The sequence below is a fragment of the Aedes aegypti genome, chromosome 1 (genome assembly GCF_002204515.2).
Source record: "Aedes aegypti strain LVP_AGWG chromosome 1, AaegL5.0 Primary Assembly, whole genome shotgun sequence".
NCBI classification, from domain to species: Eukaryota; Metazoa; Arthropoda; class Insecta; order Diptera; family Culicidae; genus Aedes; species Aedes aegypti.
In genome coordinates this window covers 288,367,769-288,387,418 of record NC_035107.1, presented here as the reverse complement: position 1 = coordinate 288,387,418, position 19,650 = coordinate 288,367,769, and the positions used below count along the sequence as shown (strand labels likewise).

The following is a 19,650-nucleotide window of genomic DNA, read 5'->3' as shown; positions in this document are numbered from 1 at the left end:
TCTTACTAACTAAAGGATAGATTTAGATTGAGAACTCTGGAAGTTCCTCTGGATGGCCAATGCTTTTGATGATTCATATAGCAGGTAGCTGCCACGATAGTAAATTGAGTATGGACAAAATTGACACTTACACAACAACAATCGAACCTAGAGTTAAAAATCACAGCATACCATGAGTTTAGAAATTTTCAAAGAGAACGATTGCATTGAAATGCATTTTAATTTTCTCAATGCATCAAGAGTGATCCACCCCTTGTGTGTAGCTCATTGTTTTTGAGCATTTGAATGAATTTACACGTTATTTAACAACGCTATAGTGAAGAAAAGGTCATTCTCGACCTGCCAGTGGTGTTGGTTTGGATGCATATCATTCATTTGCTCAGAAACAACGAGCTACACACGTAGTTACCAATGCCTTTTAGGGCGTTATTCCAGATTATGCGGGATTTCAGTAAAAATAAGTTTTATCGACTGATTTCGTCATTTAAGTTTACCTAGAAATCCTTTATAAGAGAGATTCGCGGAAGCTGACATTTCTGTCAAAGTGTGAGCCAATCGAGCAGCGAGAGCTGTCAAAGTGTGAGCCAAACGAACATACGTTATGTTTGTTTTGAACTTTTCTTGAGGAGTAATGTAATCCGCTTGAAATTATTTCGGTAAAAGTAATTTTGCATGAAGCAAAAAAAAATGATATATTTTACTTTTTTGAATTTTTGTCAATGCGATTTTTAGTTTTTGATTGGCTATTTATTAGTTTTGATATGTAGCTCAAAGATCTATAACGAAACAAAATACACTTTATAGCAATGAGGAAGTCAAGTCCGTGTTACAATATTATTCTCGACGCCGAGCAAAATCAGCACTGCTGGTCTGTTGCCAAATCATTCCATTTTACTTCCGCTTATCTCTCTATAAAGGATCACTAGTAAAATCCATCACATTGTATTTTCTATCCCCGATCAACCAGTCAGTGTTTGTCGGTAGCGATCGATATCGATTCGTTTTGAACCGTTGGCGATCGCCATCGTTGGACAAAAATCTATAAAGAAATTGTTACACTGGTTGATCGGGTCACTTTGGTTACCAATGAATCTTTGGCCCTTCTCATAAATTATGCGAGAGCGTTGTCACTTTTCAAACAATTCTGAGATGCAGTTTTGGTTCAGTGCGCAAACAAGAGCTGGAAAAGTCAGCGCTCCTCGAAAAGCTTCTGTTTACAAAATATCGGTGAAAAATAGTGATTAAAATTTACAACACGAATTGGTCGTTACTATTTATGGAAAATAAGTATCCCGAACAGTTTACGGCGTTCCTGGACCGAAACTATCCGGCTCAACCGGTTTTGGTAGGGGCCACTTCCGGTCTGGACGCACCTGCTTCAAATCTTGCGATGGCCGCTTCGGGTCAGACCCCAAAGACTTCCAGAGGAAAGCAACCGGAGCAGCAGGTCGCGGAAGTGTAAGTATTGTATGCTTAGGGCAGGTAACGACTGAGATCATTCAAAATAAGAATTTTTGATACCTAATGCTTGAAAATGGGGGCTTCCTTAGCCTAGTGGGAAAATCTGCGGCTACCAAGCAAAGCCATCCTGAAGGTGTAAGGGTTCGATTCTCGGTCGGTGCAGAATCTTTCGTAATGGAAATTTCCTTGACTTCACTGGGCATATAATGTCATCGTACCTGCCACACGATATACGAATGCGAAAAATGGCAACTTTGGCAAAGAAAGCTCTCAATTAATAACTGTGGAAGTGCTTATAAGAACACTAAGCTGGGAAGCATGCTCTATCCCAGTGAGGACGTAATGTCAAAAAGAAAAAGTAGGTTTCTTAAAAAAACTATTTTTTTCAAAAACTCTGGAATAGAACCTTTGAAGATTTTTTCGTAAGAAATAGTGTGTGAATCTTTGCAAGATCTACTAGAGTAACAACTGGAGAATTTGGTTGAAGGATTAGTGGAAATATATCTGGAGGAATTGATAAATCATACGTGTTTCTTCGTATGATGTGTCTCATATTTCCCTTGGAACACATAGCAAACTTATTGACATCGTACAGAGAAAGGATATATCAAGCGTGTACTTGTATAAGGGCGTGAGTCGCATGATCGATTTCTCTTCATCGATCCTCTCTTCTGTGAATGAAGGTAACATCCCATCTGTTGCGGTCCACGATCAGCAATGTTTCGCAAGTTGTAACAAGTCTGATAAATAGAAGCATCGCTGCTTCTGGCGAGAGCCCCAAAGAGAGAACGATGATAAAATCTATTTTTCTCGCTTGTTTACCGTTGGGGATAAGTGTTTTACTTTACTGACACGATAAACAATCCCCGAACTTCCGATAGCAATAGTGTCCCCCAGGTTTGCTTAGAGGAGTTTTATCATGCATTGCTATCCCCCCGATCTGATTAAAGTTGTAGCAGTATACGATAAACAGTCTCACAAAATGTGCTGCATATTATGATAGTTACAGAGAGCGATACGAGAGAGATTCTCTCAAGATTCAATCCCTGCTAGTAACCTTTGATAATGGGCATATATACGAAGAGAAAATTGGAAACGAAAATCACATCGAAATAGGGAGATATCGAGATATCGAAATAATCATCGACATAGGGAGAGATATCGAGATGTGGAGAGTCGACTGTAGTAACCTATATCAACTCCATGTTCGTCTCGTATAAAAATGATAGGAAAAAAAACTCCAATTCGTCATCTTTTTGACCATTTATGTCTCTGCAGTTCTAAATTCACCCAATATGTAGATTGATTAATATTAACGTATTTTTATTTCTAGTCATTTTTATGACTAATACTTGTAGTTTTGAAGTCACTTTTGTTGGGTCACTTTTTGGTCACTATTTTGATCATTTTTGTTACTAAGGTCACTATTATTTTGCAGTCTGATCGCTACCAGCCCTGTTCTTGGAAGATGCAATTTTCGGTTTAGGTCAAAAGTGTTAGCTAACTTCATAGGAGATCAAAAAAATGTATTGGGGGATATCGTTTCTGTTAATCTCTGCTTGGATTCAACGTGAGTTCCACCAGATCAATAATTTCTCAATGAAGGGCCATGTCTTACGCATTGTTCCGAAGGAACTCTCACTTGTTCAGTGGTTAGCGTCAAATACTAGCTAAATCCTCTACTCTATTCAATCCAATATATACGTAACTGCAATGGTATTGCTTATACACCCTGGGCTTGGAATTATGTTTTCCAGGGAGCGATGATTTTAGATATTTGATCGCTGTATTTTGTAGTGTTGATTAGAGACTGCATGAACTTCTAAACAATGGCAAAGTTTATATTACAATCAGATTTTTTTGGTGTTCTGATTTAGTGATCCTATTCAAACTACTGCATAATACGGTTATCATTCATTGAAATCATTTGAATATACTCCAGGAACATAACATTTCAAGATGGTGATAAGATTACAAACTGAGGGTGGGTTAGGAGCACAATCAGACCCTTGAATGTGCAATGTGGGTTAGTATATGGAAAATGCCATTGACGATTTGTAATCTTCTACGAGGATTTCGAGACCAAACAGGGCGCGTGCACCGGGTTGCGGATAGGAGCAAAAGGCGATCAGTAGCATCTACTTAAATAATAAGACAAAATGCTGTTCTTTGACTAGGTGATGTTATGTGATCTCCTATGGTGTTGTTGTATGTACTATCAAGTATTTTACTCTCTGGGAATTCTGGCCTTGATATTAATTTTTCACCTAATAAATAGAACGAACTAATCATGCCTAATAAACACAAAGCACTTTCACTGCAGTCATAAATCTGATCCATCAATTTCAATTATCTAAATTTGACAAGGTTTTGAAGAAAATCTATGAGTGAAAGAACTACTTATTAAATAAGCCACATCAACTAAGTCCATAAGGTACCGTGGGGCAAGTGGGTAATGGATTTTGCATAGTTGAGATTCTTCAAATTCTAGAGACCTTAAACTAAAACATATGAGGTCGTGTATTTTTTTTAGCTTGACTCCCACCAAATATAAGCAGTATACTGAAATTGATTTTTATGTAAAATTGAAGAAAAAAGTACAGAAAAAGTTTTTGAAAATAGTCTTCTTATTTTTCACTTGCCCCACAGGTGGGGCAAGTGAAAAGTTTATCGTTTTGAACAATAAATCCAAAAACTAACAGTTACATTCACGATTTCTATTACCTTTAACATTTGTTGAGGCGTCTCAATGAACAATAACATAAGAATCATGTATACAAAAAAAAATTTATTCTTGTTACTTGAATTTTCTTCTGTTCAGTTATGTTTGTTGAAATGATTCGACAACATTATAACTTTAACATTCCCAATGTTAGTTTTTACATCATGGGACAGCAATTGCATTTCTGCTCTGTAGATTTTCCACCGCTCGTTATTTGTTTTTAAGAAAGTCGGATATGACGTCGGATAACTCTTCAAAAGAAATCAAACGGAATCCTTCAATAAAGTATTTAGAACTTTTTTATGTGGATACACCTATACCCCATTTTTATGTTTTGAACTAGCTTTACATAGACATTCCACGAGATTTCCGTGCGTAGTCTTGTATTGGAACTTTCCAATCAACGTCTTCCTTTTAATCGGCTGTCCGAAGTAAACATATTAATATCGTAATATTTGGCAACCTTATTTTTAGAGAAGTTCCATGATTTGGCCATGATAATAGCTTTTAACGCTTTTAGTATAGTGTTTCTTGAATTATAAGCACGTTCTGTTATTCTATGATAATTGCGAACCTTGTGTACTTATAGCTACCTAGAGAGAAAACACAAATTCAATCTCTAATGAGAAACTTTTCACTTGCCCCACGTGATTGGAAAATTGACGGTGTTTCAATTTAGTTATTTTTAGGTCTATGTCGAATTAATTCTAAAACTTTTTTTATTGCAGTTTAAAACTGTCAGAGGGGACAACTTAGAAGTGGTACAGAATATTTTTTTCCGCAACTTTTTTCTACTGAAAATATTAAAATAAGCTTGCACGCCTGCAACTTGTTACGGAGTACCAGTTAACAGGTTAACAATCTTTTGCTCTATTATGCAATAATGGTTGAAAAATCTCAGGAATCTCTTACCTACCGTAATGTTCTGAATGGCTTCAACGGTTTACGCATGATTTTGAAACGTTAATTCACATATTCAGTAAAATATACACATTATTTTCACTTACCCCATTTACCCACTTGCCCCGCGGTACCTTACATATAAGGTACCGTGGGGTAAGTGGATACAGAAAAATCAAAAGTCAACTTCATTGTTATGTACAGCTAACGTGAATAATGCAATTCAAACTTTTTTCTGTGGATAAAAAATGAGGGACTAATATTCTTCAAATCGTCATTTATTTCGATTTTTCTGATTGTTATGTATTCAGTACGAGGGACTTGAAAATTTGCGCCAAATGATCCACTTGCTCCACCATGGTGGGGTAAGTGGATCACCAATAACAAACTTTTGTTCTCAAAACAAATGTGGTGTGATTACGTATAGTACGAATGGTATTACTATTGATCTTGTAATTAGTGCTAGTAGTGTTACATTTTAATACGTTGAAATTAAAAAGTATCTTTATTTAATCAATATAGGGGTACCGGGGGCAGTATGAACACCCGGGGCAGAATGGACACCCCATGTATTTTTGCACATGCGAATAATTTTACACTTTGAATGCAAACAATATTTCAGTTTCCTGTCGGACGAGTGAATTATCCACTAAAATTTCATAAAAATTGTTTAAAACATTGATTTTAAACCGAAAAATGGAGCATAATTTTATTGGGTTCGAAAATTATAACATTCACACCTCACCAAATAAGGTTTCAAGGGCAAATTACTGCAAGTTGACCGATAATGCAGCTCTTGATTGAATCTTCAATCATTTATGCTATATTCAAAAATAAAGTAGATTTTTTTCTGCTACTTTAAGACATAAAAAACTTATATGAAAATTTCTTGTACTGTTGGGGCAATATGGACACCGGGTGACAAAGTGTCAGCTCTTTTTTAAAGAAAAAGAAATATAACTTCAAACACAAAATTATCCAAAAATATTTAGCATTTATTGCAATGATTATGATGCGGAACCACATATTGGTTGAAAATTGTCAATTCTGAATCAAAACTAACCTGGGGGCAATATTTAATGCATCCCTACGAAAAATGTCATTAATTGGTTTTATTCATGTTTTCAGCGACACAGTGACCTGCCACTATGGTTTCCTGAATATGTACTTAATTATTCGAGGTTTTGGGAATAATCGCGGGACAATTTTCCTATAAACGTTAAGGTGTCCATACTGCCCCATGGGGGTGTCCACTTTGCCCCGCTAGCTTGATGGTGACTACCAAATGTAAGCTTTTTTAAACCTTTTTTTTGGAAACAAAATATTTTTTTCCAAATTATGCAACCATGTTTAACAAATGCTTAAGAACTCTAAAAAGCATACTGCACATAAAAAACAGTATAATATTCATGTCTTCACAGCCAAAACAGGCAAATTCCTTAGAGTGTCCATACTGCCCCGTGTCCCCCTATATGTTTTTTTTTTTTTTTTTTTTTACAAGGGGGAAATCTGCAAACAGATCCCCTGAGAAGATAACTCAGGGAATGCGGGGATGACGCACCAACGACGACCCGCTAAAACCAGCCTATGCACTGTGCATGAGCAATTCATTTAGAATTGCTCAAGTGGTGAACAGTGCATCGACATGACCCTTGGACTCAGACCCTCATCTCCCCGGAACCACCTTACGGTATTTCTTCGGAAAGGGACCAGTGCATATAGCACAACACGTGTAGCAGAAGTAGCCTAGGTACACTGCTTCTCCTAGCCGACTTAAACAATGTTACAAGGGACCAGCCTCGGCAGGGCTAATCCTCTGCAGCCAACTCTTGGTCGGCGCGCCATAGACGCTGCAATTCTAACGTAATGTGAGTGACAGCCGTAGTTACTGCATTCCAGCACTCGGCATCCGCACACATTCTCTCTATTATATTGTCGGGGGACGTGTCCCCTCCGCATGTAGTGAGCATGCGACCTCTCACAACAATGAAACGGGGGCAATCGAACACGACATGCTCCGCTGTTTCCTCTACACCAGCACAATTGGGGCACGCAGGAGATTCTGAGTGCCCGAACCTATGCAGGTACTGTCTATAGCAACCATGTCCTGACAGAAACTGCGTCAGGTGGAAGTTCACTTCCCCATGGCTTCTACCATACCAATCTGACACATTTGGTATTAGTCGATGGGTCCATCTACCCTTAGTGGAGTTATCCCATTCCTGCTGCCAGCTTCTGAGCGTTTCCTCTTTACACGTGTCGCGGACTCCTCTGGTACCCCTTTGGTTGAAGCATTGAACATCTTCCTTGATGATGAGCCCGATGGGCGTCATCCCGGCTATGATGCACACGGCCTCTTTAGATACCGTCCGGTATGCACTTGCTACTCTTAAGCACATTATCCTGTACGTGCTTTCCAACCGCTTTAGGTTTCTGTTCGTTCTAAGCGCTTTTGACCAGATTGGTCCTCCATACCTTAGTATGGATAGCGCCACGCTTGCCAGCAGCTTGCGTTTGCTGGCAATTACAGCAGAGCTGTTAGACATCATCCTCGAAAGCGCCGCTATAGCCGTAGATGCCCTTTTACAGGCATATTCAACGTGGCTAGCGAAGCTCAGCTTGTCATCGATCATTACCCCAAGATGCCTAAGGGATCGCTTAGACTCTATGGTGCAATCACCTACCGAGATAAGCGCCCGTTGCTCGGACTTGCGGTTGTTGACCACCACCACCTCAGTCTTGTGACGGGCCAGTCCTAGTTTCCTAGACTTCATCCATTCCTCAACCAGGGAAATAGAGTGCGCTGCTGTCAACTCTACTTCCTCCATCGATTCACCATAGACCACTAGGGTGATATCGTCGGCGAAGCCAACAATCTTAACACCCGTCGGAAGGGGCAGCCTCAGTACGTCATCGTACATCGCATTCCATAACAGCGGGCCCAGGATTGAACCTTGAGGTACTCCCGCGGTAATTCGAACGCTTTTCTGCCCCTCCTCTGTGTCATACAGTAGAATCCTACCATCAAAATAGCTTTCTAGAAGCTTACACAACTGCACCGGTACCTTGAGGCGGTGAAGCGCGTGTGCTATTGCTTCCCAGCTTGCGCTGTTGAACGCATTCTTCACATCCAGAGTGACAACCGCGCAGTAACGGATGCCGCTCCTTTTATGCTCGATTGCCACTTCAGCTGTTTGAACGACCGACTGGATGGCGTCCAGAGTAGATTTACCTTTTCTGAATCCAAACTGGTTGTTGGACAGGCCGTCCGCACTCTCCGTATACGGTACTAGTCTGTTGAGAATCAACCTCTCCAATAACTTGCCCGTCGTATCTAGTAGACAGATAGGTCTATACGCCGACGGGTCACCTGGTGGTTTCCCCGCCTTTGGTAGTAGCACCAATTTCTGTCGCTTCCATACATCCGGGAAGATTCCTTGATCAATGCAGTGTTGCATCGTGGTTCTGAACATGTCCGGATCCGTGTTCACTGCCGCTTTTAAGGCAACATTCGGGATACCATCGGGTCCCGGTGCCTTGTTTGACGCGAATGATTTCACGACTTCTGCCAGCTCTTCGTTCGTCACTCTCGCCACTTCTTATCCTTCATCTGCCGCATACGGCGCTGGGGGCCATGGGCTTATGGGATGGTGCGGGAAGAGTACATCGATTATCGATCGCAGCAACTCGGGCGATTTCTCTTGGGGCGCTATGGCTCCTTTGGTCTTAGCCATTACCACTCTGTAGGCGTCACCCCATGGACTAGAATTGGCACTCTCGCATAGACTTTCAAAGCATGCCCGTTTTCGACTCTTGATTTCCTTTTTGAGAGCCAACTTTGCCTCTCTGAATGCTGCACCGCGTTCCTCTCTTTGTGCTTCTGTGCGTGCGCGTTGCATTCTTCGTCTAGCCCGAAGGCAGATTGCTCGAAGATTTGCAATTAATTCGCACCACCAATACACTGGCGGCCTGTTCTCTCTAGGAGGGGCTTTTCTCGGCATGGAAGCATCACACGCTCGTGATATCATAGCAACTAGCTCTTCACCGTTTAGGTCCAGAGTGTTTATACATATATTATACATTGATTCCCACTAATTCGAACAAAAAATATATTGTAGCTAGAATAATTTGAAGAAAATTCATCCATTTATACACATAAGTTGTATAGAAGTATTGTAGGATTATTCCTAACGATGTTTTATAAAAACACTTGTAGTTTAAAAATATTAGTTACATTTACTTTTGAATAACAAACTGAAATCCTTGTATTCTATTTATGCATAAATTTGTATCATCTGTCTAGAACAATTTATATGGTCAAGTAAGGTACGATTATATGCCTTCAATTGGAAAATTCGTATATTTCGCTCTTCTACAACTCAACTTAGATAAACCATGGAAAGTTTCGTGTAAATTTTAAAATTATTATTTTTATATGCCAGAAAGGTTAAAAAAAAACTTTTAGGTGGATTAATTCAAATTTTCTTTGGACAATTTGACAAATTTAAGCTGGGAATGAATAAAGTTAAGGGAAAACAACATTTTCGGATACTAAAACTTTTTAAAATTATCGTAAGCAGTCTGCCAATAAATAATAATAATACTTGATCCACTTACCCCACCCCATTGAAAAGTAGGGGTAAGTGTACCATGTAGAATATATCTGTATTTATTTATAAAAATCACATATTATTCATTGTGATTCATTCAATTAGAACTGAAATGCTCACCACGTGTCGAAAAAACTAATAGTATTCGACTTTAGACAGAGATACAGTGGATTTTTGATTGATGGAAAACAATTTTCAAAATAATTAATTTTTGAAGCTAACAAGTTTGCTTGTGTTAGTGTACGTGCAGTACTAGATTTACAATAGTATCAGTGTGGGCGTAAGAATATAACCTCAAACGAAGCAATGGTGTGAAAACATTCAACATATTCAAGTATTAATGCTTAATATTGACGAATGATCCACTTACCCCACTGATACACTTCCCCCACTGTACCTTACAAATCTTAGGCATAGGGTCATGGCGAGCGTTTGGTATGTATGGTAATAGTTGATTCTTATCTAATGGGAGTATTACAAGACCACGTGGACAATTTCGAAACAAATTATTTCTATAGGGAAAGACGGGGTAAGAGCGCCCGCCGGTGTAAGACGGACCACCTTCAGTTTGGCATGAAAATGGCAATTTTCTTAAAAGTTCATCAAGCACTTTCCATAAACACAAGATTTTTGACATTTTGAACTATTTAGGGTGATATTTACAGTTAATTTTTCATAACAAATATCAAAAACAAAGTTTCAGCTCGTCGATATTGAATTTGATCTAATTTTAACAGATGTTCACTTAAGGATTTCGGAAGGGATTTTTTGTAAAAACATAACAAAATACCCTCATGCTCCAACACAAGTGTGGAATATACTACAATGAAGTGAAATATGAATTTTAAGTATTTATGTTTGAAATAAGGCCATAAGTTGTGAAAGTTGCGCAAGCGTGGTAAAACCGACCACTTGGGGTAAGACCGCCACCCCTAATTTATACCAAAAAATATCTAAACCATATTAAAAGTTGTAACTTTGTTGTACATTACTATTCGAGTAAAAATAAATCTATTTTGTTAAAAATACAAGCCAAATTCGCATATTTTTTTATTTAAAGTGATGATAAGTTTATATCTAAGTTTTTTTTAATTAATTTTAAAGTTAAGTTTTTAAATGATTCAATATCCACGTTAGTCAATGTAGAATTCATAAAATATTATAGTTTTTAGAATCACAGGGAACTAATATATTTTTTTGCAAAATTGTGTACGAAAATCGTGGTGGTCACTTTTACCCCGTGGGTGGGCGGTCGCTAAAAATAATCGTGAAAAGACATCACTTTTTCAAAATTAAAAAAATAAATATTTTTTTACAAATACAATGCTTGTGATATTTTTTGATCATGCCTAAGGCTTCAAACCAGTTGTTTGCTGTCTGTCGTATACGACGCACGCGATTGCAGATCAGCTTTGCTGGATTTTGTTTTTCGACCGGATCAGTGTTTTCGGTACCATTGTTATTTGTTCTCCTCCTGCACGCGTTTTATATTTTCCTGTGCGAATAAAAAGCAAAACCGCTCAGCATGTGCGAGATGTTTGTTAATACGGTCGAGTTTCGTTTCTCGATTGACGCCCCCCGGCCGTCGTGGATTGAGATTGCCGATTTTGTAAAGCAGCTACACTCTGATGTGTTGGTTGTGGAAACTGTATACAAAAACAACGGAAAATCGGAGTATCTGTATAAAATACAAGACTAAGTCGGCGATGTTAGAAGCTTTACGAAACAAATCGGAAGCGCAAACATTTCAATATGCATCCGGAAAATCTATGGAAGTTTGCATGGTGATTGCAGGTCGCAGTATCGAATACGTCCGTGTATTCGATCTCCCGCCGGAGATCTCCGACGACGACTTGTCATCATCGTTCAAGCAGTACGGAAAAATAGATCGGATCGTTAAAGAAAAGTTTCCTGGAAATCTAGGCTTGGATCATGTATACAATGGTGTGCGGGGTGTATACATAGACGTAGAGAAGGAAATCCCGTCATCGATTGATGTTAAGAATAGGAAGGCAAAAGTTTTCTATGACGGACTTAAGGATAAGTGTTTCATATGCCAGTTCAGAGGACAAATGGTAGTAAGCCCAATACGTACGCTGCAGTTACCAGAGCAGAAGAAACTGTCACTTTGATAGAAGAACCGGTTGCCACGGAAGACGAAATTGTAGAAGTGATGGAGGAAGAAATCCTTGAAGAACATTCGGAACTCGTTGAGGTACAAGCAGAGAAGAAACAGCAAGCAGGAAAACAGAAACCGGAGATCGATGATGACTACATTCATCGAACATATGGAATTCCGAATGCCACACAACTAGTAAACAATTTCAACGCTGTAATGGAAGAGCAGAAGCAGAAGCTGAAGGCAAGCCAGGGCCCAATTCGCGTCTTCGGGATCTGTCGACCGCGCTCCTGCGAGGAAAAGTTCTCGCAAGGGCGATAGATAGTTTATATTAAGATAGTTTGTAGAACAAATCTCTTGTGTTATTGTACTTGGTAATCGGCTCCGTAAAGGTTTTAGAAACCGTATAAGCCTTATAAATAATGGTTGCTAAAAAAAAGGCTTCAAACAACGATATGCTGCGTCGAGAAAAGATTTATTGATTCATACGTCAAGAATTAAATTGCTTATGCGGGCGGTCTTACCCCGTCTTCCCCTACATCGGTCTTATTAACCGAAAGGCTCAGCTATGCTGTAAAACCATTCCTTTAAAAAAAACTCATTAGAACCGTAATATAACAAACGTAACGAAATAGTGGGTGTGGTTGGGCTCTGCGTTACATTCATTGTTCGCGTTTGACAATGGGGACATTAAGGTCAAGATGAACCGAGGCCGGGCTTCAGTTCTGTGGTAGCATGGATTTGGAAAGTCGAACAGTCACTCAGATTGTAGGCTTGGTCAGTTGATCACTCGCTGGTGAGCAGTCCCTCAGGGTTTCGACGTGAGTGGTTGTCTGGTTCTTTAGGTTTGTGCTCTTGTAGGATTGAGATTTGACCTCATTTCATCTTCACCTTAAATTGACTTCAAAGATCTTGGGAGACACAAATCATTTTTGGGGTTCAACAATAGTTATACAGGTAGTTTACTTGATTTTTTAGGCTTTTGGAAGACATTGAGGATTCTAATTTCTGTAACAACAAATAACAATTAAGATATACATAATCTGACAAATAAATTTTTAATTTGAGATTATCACACAAATGACATGACAAAGTACAACAACAAAATTCAACAAAACTTCACTACACTAAGTTTCTATGAATAGTTACGCAATGATTGATTGATTTCTTCACTACTTGTTTCGCTACATAAGTTGATGTTTTTAATTTAACATCATTTAACGTTAGTAGTTTTCATATATTTTTTCAAATATTGTTTTTTCCTTACATAAAAAAAATAAATTTTTTATATGTTAAAAATATTATGAATCACTATGAATCACTTTGCTCGTAGACTCAAAAATAATCAATAGAATTGTTTGACCTACGGATTCATTACATTTTGCAGCATTATTAGTATTATTGTGTCAAGTCTACCGTATTTACTAAACACCCAAGCCAATCCTATTTTCCTTCACCCATGGCATTTGCGTGGTCAGCATAGACTATTCAGCCATTACCCCTCCTATCATCGGCTTTGGATTGACTTGCGCTCTTATTGCCCCGCAAAACGCTGCAAAATGGAATGAAATGAAAATGAAAACTGCAATGGTATTGCTTATAGATTCTAATGTTAGACAAACATGAAATGTTCTATTGTCATCAAATAGCATAGAGATTTTTAACGGTCAATTTCAGTAGTCGCTGGTTCAATTTTGGTCGGTGCGGATTTGGCGCGAAAAATATGTTAGACTTCCCGTAAAACTTCCTCTTGGAATCTTCGGAAGATCTGCTAAAGTAACTACCTACTAAAAAATCTCTGAAAAACTGGAGTTAGTGGATTTTTTTTAAAGAAAATCCTGGAATAGCATTTTGGAGTTGGAATCCCTGGTTAGGGGTATATAAATAAATCAGGAGAAAAAAAGTGACTTTAAAGATCTTCCATTAAAAATAGAGAACAAGTACCTGAAAAGAGCCCTGAATAATGGATTCGTTTTTTTTTGTAGGCCCACCGGTAATCCCCTGTCCTATTGCCGGCTGTGTTTCTCGAGCCACATCACCAGGCGGATCAAGGTTCGGGAAAGCGTCGAGAATTGGATCGACTACATCGCCCAGAATGCTGGCATCCATATGGACATTGAAGAGGACCCGTGCTTTGCCATTTGTTTCGGCTGTACGGCGGCGCTGGAGAGTGTGGACCAGTTTCGGGCTTCCTGCCAGAGGCACGATATGGCACTGAAATTGCACCGTGCCACATTGGTGACCGAGGAAGTCAAAGAAGTTGTAGCACCTCCCCAAGCTGGTGGGTTAGTAATTTCCAATGTAATGACGCTGGCGCCTGAACCGATTGTAATCAAGGTAGTTCAACCTGATCCGGTTCCGGTGGAGCCACCGCCGCCGCCGCCTCCACCGCCTCCACCATCTGAAGAACCAGCTCAGCTGTTAGTTGAAGAACCTCCGCCACTGAAAGCGAAGTGGACTATCAATTGTCACGCATGCGACATCGAAATTGAATTCGGAATGGCATACACGAAGCACATGAAGAAGTTCCATCGCAAAGGTGGAAAATTTCTACAGTGTCCGATGTGTGAAAAACGGTTCCGAAAGAACGAACTCTTCCAAGCTCACGTGCAACAGCATAAAACGCCAAACGCCAGACTATACGGCAATATGGTTAGAAGGTGTAGGGTATGCAAGGATTCTTTCCCCAGCACGACTGAGCTGAATGATCACCAACTGAACCAGCATGGCATGAAGTTCCTGTGTCGGGTTTGCAACACGAGATTTGCTTCGGTGCAGGAGAAATCGGTCCACAAGCTGCTGCACAAGGCGGGCCTGCCGAAGCGTGTTTTCCAGTGTAAAATCTGTAAACGGGTTTTCCGGAACGGTCACCGCCTCAACAACCACATCAACCTGCACAATCGGTACTTTGTCTGCCCAATCTGCGGAAAACCTTGCAACGGAATGGAACAGTACGTGGAACATCAATCGAACCAGCACCAGAACAGCTCGGCCCTGTCGCAATGTGTCCCGTGTCGGCTTACCTTCCAGAACTATGCCGAAATGCGGGTGCATTTGGTGGCGAAACACACCGGATACGATCCCAAGGCAGTAGACGACGACGAAGACGATGATTCGGAATCCAGCGACGACGGTGTCTCCAAAAGTCATCAACAGCAGTTGGCGGTTGTGGAAACGGTAAGCCTGTCGGATGACGATGCCCAAGAGGAGCCACAACCAACTGAGGACGATCTGTTTCCGGTGTATTTGGACGAAGGAGGAGAGCCAGAGGATGGCACGAGTGGCACAGGCAATGCTCTAGTAGATGATGATCTTGTCTTGGAGGATACCCCCCAGCTGGATAGCGGGTTCGATCTATACGGGACGGCTTTTCCGCAGCAGATTACCATCACGCTGGATGACGATTCGGGGTAAGTTAACGGTGTTTAATGTTTTAGAGTATAGCAATAAATTGATTGGAACGAACGTGCGTGGAGTTCGTGGGATGACGGCCATGGGGTGAAGCGGATCCTAGTAAGGGGTCCTTTGGAGGATTTTTTTTAAGGTTTCTTGCTAGGATTTTTTTAGAAGCATAGAGAAAATTTTCCTGGGGTCAAAAATTCAAACAGCAAATTTGAAAAAAAAACTATCAAAAGTTTGCTGTATTTTTGCCAAAAATTTCTTCTTTATTTTCCCTTAAAGATAATGAAGAAGTTTCGCAATCAATTTACTTAAAATTTATCACGTAATTTTAGCAAAATATCCAACACAATTCTTCATTGTAAGGTATGGAGCTGGATGTTTTTCTTGGCACTTTAGATTCACTTCGGTAGGAAGATTAAAAAAAAGGCTACTGTCCTATTTGATGCCAATATGCGTTATTTACCCTAAAAAGACCAGTCTAAAATCTAAAAAAGGTTCTTCAGAAATTCAGCGACAATTTTATCTAAGAATTGAACCAGAATGCCAACATTTACGATAAACAAATGGTGGAAATAACGGCCCCTACCGACATTCGAGAGTGGGTCCCTGAATGACCCTGACCCTAAATGACTGCAAAGCGATCATTGGCGAGGATCGTTTGAAAGAGGCAAACCCCATTCTTCCACGAATCAAAGGACTTCCGAAAATTAACAAACCAGGGAAAGAAATGCGAGAAATCATTTCGGCAGATATTAAATTTGTTTCACCAAATTAGGATGCTAGTGTTTTCTAATAACACAGAACGCCTAGATATAAGAAATGAATGTAATGTTTGGAATGATACAGGTCGGACTCAATTATCCGGAGTATGGATGTTTTTCACTCCGGATAATCGAATCACTAAGAAAAAAATTGAAATCTTCGTTAAAAGAACTTAAATATTATCTTTTTTCGTTGTTTTATTTATACGATGCGGTCGCGTAGTCAGAAATTATTTCTTGGAACAGCAGGGGTCCTTACAAGATTTTTTTTTTACCGGCATACACAAAAAAAAAAAAAAACACTTTTTCAAATCCCCTTTTCTTAAATACGTTCAAAACTACAAAACCATTCATATTGTACACTCAGGCAAATGGACTATCGATAAACATAGGAACCCCTTATGAAAATTCGCCACAAGGAATCGGGTTGAAATTCATAAATTTACCTTATGAAACCGAAATTTGAAAACAAAAATAGTTTTCGCGGCAACCTGGAATCGAACCAAGAACCTTGCGATCGATAGGCTCGGTCGTACATCCCGCGCCTATCGACGCCTTGGTGTTGAGTGATGCTAAAACGATACATAAAGCGTTCGTATTGCGATAACCGTTCCATCTTTCATAAGGCAAAATGTATGAATTTCGATAGTCCAGTTCGCTGCGTGTATATTGCAATACCAAATTATCTCAGATTTATGCATAAAAATTAAAAAAACAAGAACATCAAAAAATAAATTCCGGATAATCGAATCCCGGATAATCGAGTCACCGGATAATCGAGTCTCCGGATAATCGAGCCAACCTGTACTAATAAAGAAATTAAAAAAAAAAATGGCAGTTAGATCTCCTACTCATCAACTAACGAATAGGTAAGTCTAGGATTTTCAGAGTATGTCGAATCCCTTCCTCACTAGGTCAGTTAAAAATAGCCAGAAGTTCTCCAAGAAACTATTAGAGTCAGAAAACATCGAGGCTGATGAGATTATGATTCCATTCGACGTAGCGGCTCTTTTACCCAGCGCACAATGCGTTGCTCCACAGACAAAAATCAAATTTCAAGTTATTTTGTCCGGCGATAGTATGTATCCACAAGTGTTCATAAGTACCTTCTACTACACTGCGTAACAAAAATGACATTTTTGCGTGTCTCTAGAATCAAATTATGTGTCTCTAGTAGATTTTGGGTTGTTGAATCTGATGCCATTCTTAGAAAGTTTCCAGTACGTCACAATTTTTAGCTACAGATCGCCAAAGTTGTATAAAACACTGGTTTCATTGATGTTTACATGAAATTTAAACAATGATTTATCAAAAAGTATTATGATCTAATCCACCAAGCATGCAAAATAGGACTTTAACTTTCATTTCAGATATAATTTGATTGAAATTGCAAGATTTAATTGAGGTTCAATCGATTTTTTCAACATGCTTGCAGTCTCCATACGAAATTCTTTGTTTTTCTTATATGGCAATTTACAATACTTTTCTAAACCAACAAAAAATAACTTTTGAGCATCGGAAGTAATTATGAACTTTGTTGATAAGTATTCCCAAGTAACCATGGAGCATTATATCATTGCATTTGCATATATAATGTAGCTGCATTGCCGTAAGCCTACCATTAAAGTAGTTTAAAAGTGGAAAAGGGCCCTTTTACAGTTGCACTAATCCAAAAACGACGATAAAGCAATGAAGCAATTTATAAAGTAACATTAGTGCAGCAGTGCAATTTATAAAGTGATATTAGTGCATTGATACATTTGTAATGTAGATTTAATGCTATATTGCTTGACAGCTCTTGAAATATGTTGAATAAAGGCAGTGTTACATCAATGTTGTTGAAATGCAGTAGAATACGTGCAATGTTATAATGCTTGTGGTTACTTGGGTTGTTATACACATGAAGTTTGAGTTCTGAGGCAAATTAAGCAAATACATTGCCATACAAAACTTGCATGTAAGTTGACTGTAATAGTCTAATTTAGCATTTTCAACAGCCAATATCTCAAAAACTAGACGTGCTATGATATGTCTGTAAATGGCAAGGGATTCAGCAACTCCTAATCAAGAAAATAGCGGTATTTTGGTGCTTGAGACAAAATCGTATTCCGCGGTGCTTTTGAAACAAGCATGTATAAGCTATACAAAGCATTAAATCAACTACAACAAGCATCGAAAGTGAAAGTTGTAGAAATAGCAGAAAAAAAAACAATTTTTCGCATGTTTTGAGCATTCCTTTCAACTAGCACGGAGAGTTTTGAAAACAATCAAAATCATAAAGAGAACATGGCTGAACGTTGGTAAAGTATATTTGATGTGATAAGAACACCAATTTTAACTTTGAATATGAGAAATCGACACGTTAAGTTGGCTATGAAATCATGACTTGAACGACTCTGATCCAGCTGAACGGCGTCTGTTCCAACTCCTTCTACATTGTCTCCTGAGTCTAGTCAGATCGGAATTCCACCACGGGGTCCCTCTTGTAGTCTTCACAGACCGCAGAGGACATGCTTCTTTAAAAGCTTCCATAATGTAGGATGTTGTAGTATCAACGGCATCATCCAAATCACTTGGATTTTCTATGGACGGAGAATATGAACATGAAATTTGGTCGCAACCAATTCAATATAGAGTTCTCAGTTTGTTGACCGGGCATTCCTAAAACGCAAAGTCTGCGCAGTTACATTTGAATTTCAAAGAAGATGTAGCGATGATCAGATAATGATTCCTCATCTGATACATGCCAATTCGTCAACTCGTGACTACAGTCAACTTTCGTTCGTTGCACTAAACCCGTGGCCCGATTAGTGAAAGACTTTCACTAATCGGGCTAAGATTTGAGCTGTCAAAACACCGATTACAATAGAAATTCAGGGCTACCAACATTGACAAATTGCGGTTTATGTCAGAAAGTGACGCTTGCCTTCGTTTTAGGTGGGCTATAGCCCACTTAACGGGAGCCCAATTAAAACGAAGTGCAATTAAACGTAGTGCAACGAACGAAATTCGACTGTATTTCTATTCGAGCAGAGCGTTTTGTCTAACACTTCTTCTGTATTAGATACCATGAAGGTTGGGCGATTGCCTTTGTTAAGTAATCCAAGATCTGTACTACTTAAGTATTCCATCAGACTGGAGCCTCTCAAATTGATATCTGAGCTGCCCCAGATGATGTGATGAGCATTGGCATCACTGCTCACAATCAGCGGAAGGCCTTTTGTTACGCAGTGTACGACAACTCGTTTGAAGTCATCCGTTGAGGATGGTTCATCATGTGGTAAATATACCGAACAATAGACGTATTTCCTGTTGAGTTCACCAACAGAAACATCGATTATGACAGCACATACATCTCTGGTAGTTAACTCAGAAATGATTGTAGCAACGATTGCTTTATTAACGAGCACGCATACGCGGGGCATGGAGCGCGAGTTTGCCATTTGTGGTTTGCTGAAAGTAGCAATACTGGGTCCACAAGGTTACCTAGATAGAAGTTCCCTCTACGAAAGTAGGGTTCTTGAACTAGCGCCACTTGGGCTGTACCATTTTGCATGAGTCTGCAAAGATTGATCGTTGCTGTTCTTTTATGCTGAAGATTAATCTGAGCTAACCTAACCGTAGACACTACCCAAACTAGGCAGGATTAAGCTTTTTGCAATCTCAGCACGAAAA

At 39.3% G+C, this 19,650-nt stretch overlaps 1 protein-coding gene across 1 annotated transcript; it reads left to right on the top strand.

Annotated features, from left to right (window-relative positions):
* The first annotated feature begins 1,148 nt into the window (after positions 1-1,148).
* On the top strand, positions 1,149-15,277 carry LOC5565606 (zinc finger protein 827). Its single transcript, XM_021838107.1, has 2 exons — positions 1,149-1,458; positions 13,798-15,277. The coding sequence occupies exons 1-2, from the start codon at positions 1,277-1,279 to the stop codon at positions 15,224-15,226; spliced, it is 1,611 nt and encodes a 536-aa protein (XP_021693799.1). The 5' UTR covers positions 1,149-1,276; the 3' UTR covers positions 15,227-15,277.
* Positions 15,278-19,650: the final 4,373 nt, after the last annotated feature.

Bases quoted from the DNA above. Each gene is read 5' to 3' on its own strand.
- LOC5565606 (XM_021838107.1), top strand. From the start codon at position 1,277: ATGGAAAATAAGTATCCCGAACAGTTTACGGCGTTCCTGGACCGAAAC. The intron at 1,459-13,797 runs GTAAGTATTGTA...TTTTTTTTGTAG, and splicing joins GAGCAGCAGGTCGCGGAAGT to GCCCACCGGTAATCCCCTGT.